This window comes from Diadema antillarum, unplaced genomic scaffold (genome assembly GCF_040938485.1).
Source record: "Diadema antillarum isolate AM-2024a unplaced genomic scaffold, OU_Dant_1.0 seq00001234_RagTag, whole genome shotgun sequence".
Lineage (NCBI taxonomy): Eukaryota > Metazoa > Echinodermata > Echinoidea > Diadematoida > Diadematidae > Diadema > Diadema antillarum.
Window position 1 is genome coordinate 110,127 of NW_027272022.1, and position 13,484 is coordinate 123,610.

At 39.5% G+C, this 13,484-nt stretch overlaps 1 protein-coding gene across 1 annotated transcript; it reads left to right on the forward strand.

The window, feature by feature from the left end:
* Positions 1 to 6,550: 6,550 nt before the first annotated feature.
* Positions 6,551 to 13,484, forward strand: LOC139745075 (aqualysin-1-like). The gene is made up of 10 exons (XM_071655496.1): positions 6,551 to 6,597; positions 7,090 to 7,202; positions 7,618 to 7,740; positions 8,283 to 8,406; positions 8,668 to 8,777; positions 9,435 to 9,573; positions 11,032 to 11,219; positions 11,549 to 11,720; positions 12,908 to 13,019; positions 13,313 to 13,484. The coding sequence occupies exons 2-9, from the start codon at positions 7,095 to 7,097 to the stop codon at positions 13,015 to 13,017; spliced, it is 1,074 nt and encodes a 357-aa protein (XP_071511597.1). The 5' UTR covers positions 6,551 to 6,597; positions 7,090 to 7,094; the 3' UTR covers positions 13,018 to 13,019; positions 13,313 to 13,484.

A 13,484-nucleotide genomic window follows, 5' to 3' on the forward strand; every position in this document is an offset into this window, starting at 1 on the left:
CAATTCTGATGCTGTCCATTCCTCTTAGCGAATATGTTCACACAACACGTTAAAAGAAATCCACTTAACCTGCAGAAACATGCCATTTTCCCACTTCTAAAGTTAACACTGAGTAATAAAGAGATTTCTCTGCCCCTCCTTGTTTTTACTGAAGTGTGATGTTTTAAAAAAAATAAAAAATGAAGTTGCAAGTTGTATAGCGTGAAATATACTTTGCGCATAAACCTGTTATAAAATGCTGTTAAGAAGGGTGCACTTTCCCTATTTGTTGATGGTAAGTGCATGCTTGCATTTTGCTTCAAAGAGCCCGTTTTGTTTTAAAAGATAATAATGACCTAAAGCCACCTTTTTACAATGTTAAACGTAAACAAAGTTTAGGTTGATTGGATCTGAAATGAATTTGCGAAATTCTATTAGAATGTTCATTTTGTTATTCAAAATACATCTCTGCAAAGAGTTTCAGAATACACACATCTTGAGGTCATTCTCGATGAAGACCCAATATTGAACTCCACAAATTGAACACGTTAGAAGCAAAACGCTCAAAGTCTTTCATGAAGTCAAGCGTATAAGAAAGTACATTGATAAGGATATCTCCCTGTTGTTTAACAAAACCCTAATTCAGCCCGTTTAGACTATTTGTAATCTGGGGGACTGGTTAATATGGTCAACTAAATCGATTGCAAGTCATTAAGAACTGAGATGCTTAATGATGCTAGGTGTTGACATCCGTTACAAAAGGGTAACTCTTTTATTTTCCCCTACAGGTTGATCAACTCAAGGAAAGAAGAGGAATGAAGAGGAAAGCAAGCCTTAACCTATATCAAACTGTTGAATGACCTTGCCCCATCAACTCTAACCACGCTAGTTATCAATTCGGATCTTTTGAAAATTACAAACTTTTATCCGAAACAGTTCCTCTTATATTGCATGTAAAACTTTCAGCACTCTTCCTGTTCATTTAAGAAAAATTAGTGACACTGATCAAAAAGTTCACGAAAGATATCATGAAATAAGCGGAAATCCCTCAACGTGTCAACAGAAATGTCTCGATTTTCGCTTCATGTTTGTAAATGACTGTATATATACATATATATATATATATATATATATATATATATATATATATCTTGGAATTTTCCACGTGTTGGACTTCGAATGTTGTAATTATTAGAAGAAAGAGTCTCAAGTACGCCATGGATCCAACGATTACAAAAAAATTTATTACAAAATTTTCGGTCTGCCTCAGACCTTCGTCAGTGCAAAGACAATGACTTTGCACTGACGAAGGTCTGAGGCAGACCGAAAATTTTGTAATAAAAATTTTTGTAATCGTTGGATCCATGGCGTACTTGAGACTCTTTCTTCTTATATATGTATATATATATATATATATATATATATATATATATATATATATATTATTGACTCTTGTTTGTAACATATGCAGTGATTGTCGTTTTTGTGTATCATTGTATGTTCGCAATTTTGTTGTGTATATGTTTTGTACTCGATGTAAAACAAGGTCTTGCTGAAAAACAGCTGCCCAGCTAAAAGCAGTTTTTTAACTCGTGTATAAATAAAATAAACTCAACGTAACTCAACTCATTGGAGAATGTTTGTTGGTGCACCTATTCAGTGCGCCATAAACATTTTTATGCAAGTGAATGTTGCCTAACCCATGGACTAGAGTTAAACCAATGTTGTTATTTCAGACCATTGAGTCAATCATGGGAACCCGATGAATTCTAAAATAATTCATGAAAAGCCTAAGCACTTAAGATGCGGTCATGATGACAGAGTGAATGAATCTTGCTTATTTCTTTAAATTGAAGTAGCCAGAAGAACTCCTACTTTGTATGTGGTCCATTGTCAGATACTTGGGAACTAACTCTTATGTTATAATTGTCATGAGTAAATATATGGTAAGTATAGAACATCAAAGCTCAGTCACACCTTTCCGGACAAGCCTTGCGTGCGACTTGCGAATAACAACTTTTGCTATTTGGTCCCCGCAGATGACCCCTCATATGACAGTACCTAGCACGTATCTCAACAGTAGTTACTCGGAGGTGTGAACGCAAGTCCTATTCACCCGCAGCCAAGTTTAGAGCAAGTATGAATTATTTGGGCAAGTTTCGCATGCGTCTTACCTACTGGACCTCGCAACTCGGTAAAGCAATCCCTCCAAGGAATGGCAGAAGTCCCACAGAATGTTGTTATCTTGGCCGCATACGGGGACTGCGAAGTACCTGCGCGGGAGTTGCCTGCGAGGTGCTGCCGCTGAGGGTCTTCTACTGGCGTTCTGCGTGTACCCCTGCGGGCAATCCCGCGACTCACCCAAAAAGTTTTGGTCATGCTCAAAACTTGGCTGTGGGTAAATCGGACTTGCGTTCACACCTCTGAGCAACTACAGGCGAGATACGTGCTAGGTACTGTCAGGTGCGGACCAACTGCTGGGAGGTCCGGGTGGCAAATTTTTTTTCCCCGCAAGTCAACCCGCAAGGCTACCTCAGACACGGTGTGACAAGGCATAGAGCACGCTCAAAACTCGTTCCGGGTGAGTCGGGAGGGTTTCCCCGCTGCATGAGGTATACGCAGAACACCAGTATTAGGCCCTTAGCGGCAGCACCCCGCAGGTAACTCCCACGCAGGTTCTTCACAGTCCCCGTAGGTCGCTCGTAGCTGAAAATGGATATGTTTCAAAGCTCTCACGCAGGTCACACGAAATACAAGCAAGTAGCAGGTAAATAGCTCGCATCTACCAGTAAAGACGCAAGTTCGGAACTCGCCAACATCCTTGTCCGCCCGCAGAAAATTCTCCTGCGTGTTGGAAAATCCCTACTCGCAACAAGCCCGCATAGCTTACCCGGAAGGTGTGACAGGGCCTTCAGACATTGAATGAATATTAATCATGTGCATGAGAGAGAGAGAGAAAAAAAAGTAGTTAGAAGGCTGAAAAGCGTGCAACAGGATAGTCGTGGAGCAAGTAACTTTCTCCGCGCAAGGAATATTGTTGATGAACACCTCGGGCCTGGGAGTTTGGACAGCTTGAATATCTTGATAAGTATTTTCTGGCTGGAAGATATGACTCCTCATTAGCATAGAGTACCTGGTAGTATCATGCCGGGAGAGGCGTGGAATATGTTACGTGCAGTCTTTTTGGTAATAGCAGACAAAGTTCATCGAATGTGGAAAATTCCATGTCAAAAACAAAATGGCCACATTCTCTGTGCAAGGAATATCGTTGATGAACTCCTCGGGCCTGGGAGTTTCGACAGCTTGAATATCTTGATAAGTATTTTTTCTGGCTGGAAGATAGGACTCCTCATTATCATAGAGTACCAGGTAGTACCATGCAGTGTTTGGATTGGAAGGTGGCATGAGCAATCTTTAATGGAATAAGCAGACAAAGTTCATCGAACGGGAAAAATTACCACATGAAGAAAGCTTTCGTCTCATATGCAAGCAATTAAGTCGATGAACTTATTTTTTTCAGCAATACTGATGCGATCCAAGCCAGATGCTTTGTACAGCATTCGAATCCTGTTCCCTGCAAAGTACTGTTCATGACACTGACATGAAATTTGCCTTACCTTATACAGATGACCAGCATTGTTCTGAGATGTTTGTTTCCTTGTTTGCTTGTTCCATTTTTCCAGCTTAGAAGAATATGTCTGGATATCTCGAAACATGTTCAGCTGCACTAGCTGGTCTTTTATTAGGTCCAGTTGGATGCGAGGTGTGAGAAGTATTGGATGAGAGATACATGTTTAATCAGAAAATATGAATGAAAAAACTTTCTTATAATTCACTTCAAATTCCTTTCAATTAACTAGATAAGCAAAAAAAAGTGGGGTTCGGGTTGTCAACGTAAAATATTAATGGAAATAGGCCAAACTTACGGACGATCAAGAACGTTCCTAACAAAGTCGAATACTTTTTGTAAGCAATGCATGTCATAGAAAAGGTACATCTATCAAAATAAAGTGTCTGTGCATATTAGTGTGTGCTTGCACGAGGTAGTGATTATGACTAGGTGTTTCTTGTAATCAGCGTTGCCGTTGTTCATTTAGCGAAAAATAGGATGAATAAAATAAAATTCTGCTGTGTCTATGGAACGCCAATGTCAGAGCTGCCAAGCATCTCCGTCTCTGAATCTGAGCACTCTAAAATTTCTTCTTCTGATTCGATAATTATGTGATGAATGTAATGCAGAAATATTTGTCTGAATGTTTTATTTTTTGGCACTCCACGGATTTCAGATTTTTTTTTTTATTAATGTCTATAATACTATGCTGTCAGCATTGATATAATTATGCGAATGTATTTTAATTAGATCTTCGAGAAGACTTCAATTTTGTCTGGCAGTGGAGTTAGGAGCCCTACCGATTTCCTGATGAGTGTATTTTTGAAAGAAGGAAATGAATAAGTTTTTTTATTGTTCTTTACCCTCTTCTACCCCCCCCCCCAAAAAAAATCCACAAAAACAAAGACAATGCCTTGGCCTATATTTTGATTTATACCTTGTTTTTTTTCCTCTCTTCGGTTAGGTGAGGACTGTTTGAGGGATGGTTATGTTCAACCCTCCTAAGTGCAAAATCTATTTAGTTTATTGAAAGAATTCACACGGTAAACCTATATTAATTATTGTTACTAAACAACAACATCACATTTTATGTGAACATAAGCAGGAGTCGTTGTACGTGTTGTAGCCTATATATAGCTGAATGAAAACGCTTTAAAGATGAGCAGGAAAAAAGGCTAGAATATACAGTTAATATGGAAAGGGATCAAACAATGAATGATAAAATAATAGCGGTCCCTAAACATTCTCCACAAACAGAATGTTTCACAGATCCCCCCCCCCCCAATAAAAAGAAATTAAGATTAAAAAAAAAAAAAAAACACGCACACACAAAAACTATTGAGGGTGTCTGCACTTCCGTTTGTGCACTGCAAAAAGTCCGGTGTTAAATAGTGAACACCGAGCTGGTGTTAAATTTTCGGTGTTCATTTATGGTGTTAAATTAACACCTCCGGGTGTCATTTCCAAATTTTAAACTGTTTTTTGAAGAGTTTCTTAGTAACTGCACTTCTTGTTGATTTTTAATGTAAACAAAACGATCAAGAATTTTACATTAAAATACTAGATTTTTGAAAAAATGTGAAAATAAATTTACACCAAAGTAACACCAGCTGGTGTGGTCCCTTATTGAAGCTGGACGGGTGTTAAACCATTAATATTAACACCAAAAAATATCAAATCAACACCATGTGGTGTCATTTTTGAATTAACACCAGTACAGTGTCTGAATAACACCAGGTACAGTGTCAAATTAACACCACGAAGTATCAGTTGAGCACTTTTCAACACCATCACAGTGCATTTTAACACCTGTGGGTGTGGTCCTCTATTGAAGTTTGATCGGTGTTAGATTTAACACCTCGGTGTTAGATTTAACACCCGTGGTGTTAGATTTAACACCTCGGTGTTAGATTTAACACCCGTGGTGTTAAATCTAACACCGATGTTTTTACAGTGTGTGTTTCTATATACACTCATGAATATATACACATACATGTAAATGTGTATGGGTGTGTGTGTCTAGAAGACATTTTGCATCTGTAACCTTCAAACTCCAACTAGTAATTCATGGGAGAGACAAGATTATCTAAAGTTATGGCAATTATGAAGCTGTCTTGATGTTTACATGCTTTTCTCTTGAAAGAGACGGAAATTTGTGCACACGACAATAGTAATCTGGTACGGTGATAACATTGTGCCATGTTATCAGAGGTTTGGGTCATTATTTCAACTCAATTTTGACACTAGAATAAAAAGTTAAAAAAAAAGCATCTTTGAAAATAATTTGACTGTTTTTTCCTTCCCTTTTCATCTTCGTGATGTTCCATCCGCCAAGCAGCATACAGTTACTGTACCTGCAGTAGTAGCTCATGTTGGTACAGTCAGGCGTGTCCTGTATACGCTTTTTTAGAGGGCGCTGTTACTTCGGATGCAACAGTGCCGTATATACGGCACTGGGATGCAACAGAGCCTTCTATGAATGGAAGGCTCTGGGAGGCAGCAGGTGGCGCCGCCGCCGTGCCAGAAATTGATGCAAGAGGTCTTTAACCTCGTGCCATGCACCTTCGTGCACGGTTTTCACTTCAGAAATACAAAGCGATACTGCTATTGGTTGCAACCATGTAAATTTCCATGCGTGACTTGAATTGTTACCTTTGACACATTTACACTTTGATAAATCGAAAAGTTTAGTTGAAGTAGATCAAAAAAGTTCAGTGCCAGCAGCACACCGACCAATCATGTGATTGAAAGCTGGCATTTTTCCATGCTAGACCTGGATATTTCTTCTTTCTATCTTATTGAATGATATTGACTCCACTGCTAAATATAGACTGATTTTTTTTTCCTTTCCTTTGATGCAGAATGTCAGATAAGAACGTGAGGCCGCAGCCTGGCACCGATGTAATTCCATGTGGTTTAAAGTGTATAAATATGGCCGAGTATTGCACACACATCATCAGCTTCAGTCTTCAAGCTTCAGAATCTACTTCTTCTGCTCTACATCAACGGTGAGTTCAGAGATTGCTTGTTTCATCATATCATAATGCAGTATTGTTGTATAGGCATCATACTGTTTCCTACGCAGTGGTTTGTCGTTGCCATCAAATTCATTCTCCATTCATGAGGTTTTTTTATCTCTATCTACTGTACATGACTTTGTTTTTGTTATCAAAAGAAATATTTAGGCAGAGAAGCGATGCTTTCCAAACTCACAGGCGAACAGGGAGTCGATTGAGGTTTGAATTTTCTTTAGTTTGTCTCTTTCTAACAAACTGATTCTTGTCACAAATTTGACATCTTGCGGGCACTCCTTACCGATCGTCCATTTGTTGAAGACTTTGTCTTCAAATCGTGTACGCCAGCATGAACGTCCTGTTAGCAGCAATAGAGTTATAGAAAAGACGAGTTGATTGATTTCATTACGGGCACAAGAACGTAAAGATGTTATCGACTATCGTCCATAAACGCTAATGATATTCAATTTCCCCTGCTGTTCCCAGACAAGATGCGTGCTTTTCTCGCTCTCCTCCTGGTGGCTGCTGCCACAGCCGAGCTGGCCCCGCTCCTCATGAACTCGGAACCCATCCCGGGCAAGTACATCATCAAACTCAAGGTCAGTGTGAACAGAATCATTCTTCTGCCTCATACATCAAAAGTTTATCCAAATTTGAATATCTTCTTCAAGGGTCAGCCCAATTCACCTTTGCTGCATTCTGTTTCAATAATCATGAGATGACAATCGATGCAATGTGGTGTAACAATTCTTACTTTGTAAGTAATCTCACTGTTAACAGATTGGCAATTTACAGGCCACGCTCAGCGATTAGCATTTTGTTTGCTATTTTCTGTCTTTTCTTTTAGTGTGTACATCTGTGTGCGGGGAGGGTTGGTAGGAGGGGTTTTGTGGGAGCCATAATTGCTAGTGGGGTGGGGGATGGGTACTCTCAGACCCCCCTCTCACGGTTCTGCAGCCTTTGTAGGAAGTCATTGTTGACTCATCACAACCGTGTATCTTCATTGTGTGACAGGGCGAGTACGACGTCGACGAAATCGCTACAACTGTCAGTCTCACTGGTGGTCGTGTCGGAAACAAGTTCCGTCGCGTCCTGCATGGATTCGCCGCCGAGCTCTCGGACAGGGCTCTTGAGATCGTAAGTCTGATAAAAGAAAACCAACACCTTGGATTTCTATACATTATGTACCTATCAGCTTTACAACTTTTCTTGCAGATGATAACCACTGATTGTTCTTTGTTGAAAGTATTCCGGTTCAGGTTTATTCTGATGGTAAGGATGCACTTGAGGGCCAGCAAAAGAGTTTGATAGTCTGTATGCCATGCTTTGGGAAGGTAAAATGCATTGAAAACATTGTTTTTATTTGTCAAAAAAAAAAATGAAATGTCCTAACCATTTATTAGTGAGGTGGTCCTCTTATATTCCTGATTGTATTTTGTCCGGGAGTAGAATGGTGTTTATTTTCATAGTCTGCCATGTCCTACAAGAGAGAGAGAGAGAAAAAAAAGAGAGAAAAACGAATGATGCGTGGTCGTGGACAGCAGGCTTACATAATCATATTTCTCAAAATGATATGACACAGGTAGGGTTCCTCCTCCATGGATCCTTTTCATAAAGAAAAAAACTATTTGCATCAGTAGGGAGTGGTTCTCGACTCGATGTTGCTATTACCCTTACAGGTCCGCAGCCTTGCAGCCGTCGAGTACGTGGAACAGGACGGTATCTACCGCACTCAGGTGACCTGGGGTCTGGACCGTATCGACCAGAGAGATCTACCACTTGACGACTCCTACTCACCGAGCGGTAAAGGAAGACTTTTATAGCAAAGAGCTGCAGAGAAACGAAAATCAGACATTCCTATGAGAACAAAACACACAAGAAATCGAATAGTATAGGGCCTACTCATTCATCTTAAAACATCAACTGCATAATCGCTTTTAAATCATAAACGGAGTTAAATAAGATCGCCATAAATTCTTTGCATCTTGTCATGAGGATGTATATCACAAAGTATTGACACGGTTAGTAACTGATACAAGACGTTGATTTTGAATGATCCATCAGGCACCGGAAGTGGGTACACCGTCTGGGTGATCGACACCGGAGTTCTCGATACTCACAATAACTTTGGAGGCCGCGCTGACCAGGTGGTTAACTATGCCACAGGTAACAACGTAAGTTTCCGAATAGCCAGTCTATCATTGTATGCAGAACAAAATTAATGGCATCTACAGTAAGTATATAAGAATGATAAGATTTAACCAATATCAATTGAAAGTTCATCTTAAAAAACGAAAATTGCTAGTCCTTGTCCCTTTCCGTTCCTTTCCACGGCGTAACTGACGATCTAGTACTGATTCTTGGTTGGTCTATTTGGGTTCAAAATTAACGAGAAGCAGGAAATTGTGTAATTTCCTTTAAACATTAGATGTGAATGAAAGGTGATTTATGAAGTCCATGACTGAAAACCTAGAAAGAGTCTGAATATTGATTTGTCCTTATTCTATACACTTTCTTCTCGGAATTTTATTAACTTTCATCGACATTGCACATTCGCCGTATTTCAAAGCCCTGGCATTATTTCACAGCAATCTGTGAGACTCAAAACAGATAAACCTTTCTCCAAAGTCCGTGTGGATTCGCCGGCGAAAAATTACATTTGCTGCATTTTTCTTTTATATTCCATGTAGGTATTCTTCTAGATGAAGAACTATCATCCTTCAGAGTTTTAGATACAGACTTACAATGATCCAATAACATTTTAGTTTAATCGATCTGGTGCATCAAACTGTTTTAGGTACACTTTTACTCCTTTTATCATCACTCCATAGGAAGACTGCAACGGCCATGGGACCCACTGTGCTGGTACCGTGGGATCGAACACCTACGGTGTGGCCACGGGGGTTTCTATCAAGGGTGTCAAGGTACTCAACTGCCTTGGCTCCGGCAGCACCAGTAACATCGTCAGCGGTACAGTTTCTCCTCTTCAAATATCACTTTGACATAACAATCTTCCTGGGCAGAACGGGCGAAGAAAAGCTGTCGAAAGAGTTCAACAGAAATCTAAATTGTGCACGAAATTCGGAAGGAATATACTGAAGCTTTTCAAGTTCTGGGATCTGCGTGGTTCACGCATATTTTGTTTTTTCATTGTGTAATCAAATTCAATCAGCTGTTTTTCACTGAAAAAAAAGACTTACTCGCAGTACGCAAGACATTTTCTACAAAAGTGTCATTTCCCATCTTTTTATATGGAAACAGTTGAAAAATCCCGTTCCCTTGAGGCTCATCCCAGTTGACAAGTACTAAAGATAAAGAAGAATCGTACGTCCTATACTAGAAATAAGTAGACAAGAAAATCATGACGTGCACCACCAGAGATGAAAATTTGACTGTTTTCTTTTTTCACCTTCCCATCACACTTGAAAATCTTTCACGATTATATGCATCGTCTTTTAGAGTTGTCATGATCTCTATCTGGTCGTAAGAATGCAAAAATCCCCTAAAGAGTCTATAACTGCGTTAACCTATTTTCTTATTGCCCTTGTAGTTTCATTATTTCTTATTCAAATTTTCTTTACAAAATGATTACAGGGTAGGCACATTCAGTTTGCTAACTGCTGTACAATGTATAAAATAGAATGACAAATAGTGATATGATTCACACAAAATCCATAAGGCAATGGCCTAAACAAGAAAAATGATATACTTATCTACAGTTCAGTTCGTATAAAGTACAACACTGTTTACATCAAAGATAAACAAACTGGAAAAAGGGAGAGTAACTACAAAGAAAACTAAAAAGAAAAATTGTTATATTTTTAGATATTTTTAAAAATCTTTTTCTTCTTCTGGCGGTGATTTCCAGTTACTTATTTCGAAATTTGTGCTGTGACCTGTTCAGTGGATGTTGTTTATCGTATCTGATTGTATATCAATGTATGCTTTCAGTTTTGCTGTGTATAGTCTCCCTTACTCAATATAAAACACGGCCCAGCTGAAAAAAAAAGACAGCTGTCCAGCTGCAAGAAGGCTGTTATATCCGCGCACAAATGAACTATACTAAATTTCAAACTAAAAGTAAAACGACCCATGCAACATGTTTACCACACATGTCTGTTGATCAAGTCATTTATTTACCTTTAGTTTATCATCATACTCTTTTGGAAGTGGTGAATCGCTTCCTCATGCCTTTACAAAATCTCCAAAATTTGGATTGTCTATCTTCATGTGTATGAACTTTACTCATGCCTCTTCAAGAGATGAATCGACGGACTAGTACGTATTCAGATGGTTTTGACGATTGGAGTAAGGATAACAAGTGAACGTAGTGTCGGGATCTTGCTGAAGTTCAATTGTGAATAAGAATCTTTTTTTTTAAAAAATCATAATTCCGTGCCCTCTCACCTCTTCTGATATAAACCACAGGATGCGACTACGTCGTAGATAATGCTTCAGGCAACAAGAACGTTGCATCCATGTCTCTTGGAGGAGGTACATCAACTTCCCTCGACAATGCTGTCGCGGACATGGTCTCAGCTGGCATCCCGACGGCCGTTGCCGCTGGCAACGACGATGCAAATGCTTGCAACTATTCCCCAGCTCGCGAAAGCACGGTGAGAATTCGCCACTAACACTAGGCTGAAAACCTACAACAGATAGCTGAGAATGGATGATAGCGTCAGTTCCATTGTGCCTTTATTCCAGCGGGTACAAGTAAAGTCTCAGAGTCTGCATTTTACACTACAATGTGCTTTCAAACGGTCACATCTCAACATTGATTTAGGAACTTGGCTCCCGTGGTGTTAAAAAAAAATGCATTCTACCGGCAGACGGGTGTACAGTGTCTGCACATTTCCTTTTTTGGGCCGTCTTATATGCGATATATATCTTATGGGTTTCCAGATTTTTCATGACATTGTCCCTTTCTTTCTGTGATCTTCAGGCCATCACCGTTGGAGCTACAGACAGCGACGATAATCGCTCGTCCTTCTCCAACTACGGCTCCTGCGTGGACATCTTCGCACCTGGCACCTCCATTACTTCCTTGTGGTACACCAGCAATACGGCCACCAGCACTATCAGCGGAACCTCCATGGCTTGCCCGCACGTCGCAGGTACGAACTGCCATCATGCGGTTTAAAAGGCTTGCAGTTTGGCAGGAAAATGTGGGGTAATGTTGTGTTCTACACCATTCTTCACGCAGTGCATCGGAAATCAAGTATACTTGCTTTTAGTTGATCATTTGAGCTACATGATTGTCCAATATGCTGCATTTTTTTTCTGACATTGTGTGAACATAACGCTATGAGAAAACGTCGCTGTTGAATAACTGTGATATGCTTAGGGAAAGAAGAGAAACAAAGAACACTTTGAGAGTGAACGGCTTTGACACCTTCAATAATTCTCTTGGGCATTTGTGTTCTGATGATGTTTTCCAGGGATAATTTTTGACCATGGCAGCAAATTTCATAGCATTTGTATACTTGAGAGTCTTTAAAAATCTATACAGGGATAGTCAGAAAGCCGTTAGGAGGAGTCCACTTTTTGTTTTGTAGCTGAGCCTCAATGTTGTGCGGTGCCTTTACATATCAATTTTTGCATCATGATTGAAATTCAATTCATCGTGAATTCATCATATCATATCAATAGTTTAGTCAACCAAATTTCCCTGATGCAGGGTGTTGACTCTGCCCAAGATTATTTAAAATGGCCTTAATCTCGATCCTTAACGGTATTCGGTCAGTTATTCAGTTGTCGGTCGTTTTTATGTGGATCTATTTCATACTTTTTATTATAACTGTTGTTCACATTTTGTGTATTTAACAATATTAATCATAATGGTTCAAATGAGTAAATTGGTTGTTTCTATCCCTCACTCACATTTTAGAACTATTTTGAAGCACTAAAACTTATTTTTTTTTGTTTCATCTGCAAATGGTAAATAATGCCTTTAAGATCTTTTCCTCGTCGTAACCATTATCAATGATCCTAACCAATAACTATACTTCCCACGGCATAGTTTTCAAACTGTACACTTGATACTGAATGATCCGAGACATTACTTTTTTTGAGGTCGTTAATCGAACAGAGACTTCGATTAATAGATGTCCACTGCATACTTTGAATTTTTGTTCTATTACCACCCCCTTGCCCCCTTGTCTTTCTCTCTCCCTCTCCCTCTCTCTCTCTCTCTTTACGTCGCGCTGAAAGAATATCGCACGGCTGGGATACATAACTTTAAAGGGAGAGCAAAGTACACTGTATCACCAATAATAGCCTTCTTTTGTCAATTCATTTATAGGAGCTATCGCCCTCTACGGCGGTAGTACCAGCAGCATGTTGTCCAGCACATCGAATAACAAGATCAGCGATACTGGGTCGGGCTCTCCCAACCAACTTCTCTACGTTTAGAGGTAAATACTTTCATTCCTGTCCATAAAGAATTGTTAGAAAAGACAATAATTACAGTGAAGAAGGTAACATCCGTTCCTAATAAAACCCCAGGAATCCTCACTTATCCCATGTTTTTCCTTTCTTCGAAGCATTGCTATTAGTAAGTAGGCCTAGTCATCCAAATTTGACAGAAGACAGACTTCTAACTTGTATTTCGTACAACTTGAGCAAATATTATGTTGTCCCAATTCGTCTGTTCATTCACATTGATATGACGTCATCGACGATATTAAAGTACCTTTCGTCTTTGCAGATGCAGAAAAGACGCAATGTGACAATCGGAACGTGACGTAGACAACGGACGCTGATCTGACGAAGATTTAATGAAACAACGATAATCCACCATCTTCAACATAATCAATGCTACATACGCACAGTGTCAATGAAAGAAACGTGATGTCAACATAAGTAATCGAAAGGGAGGG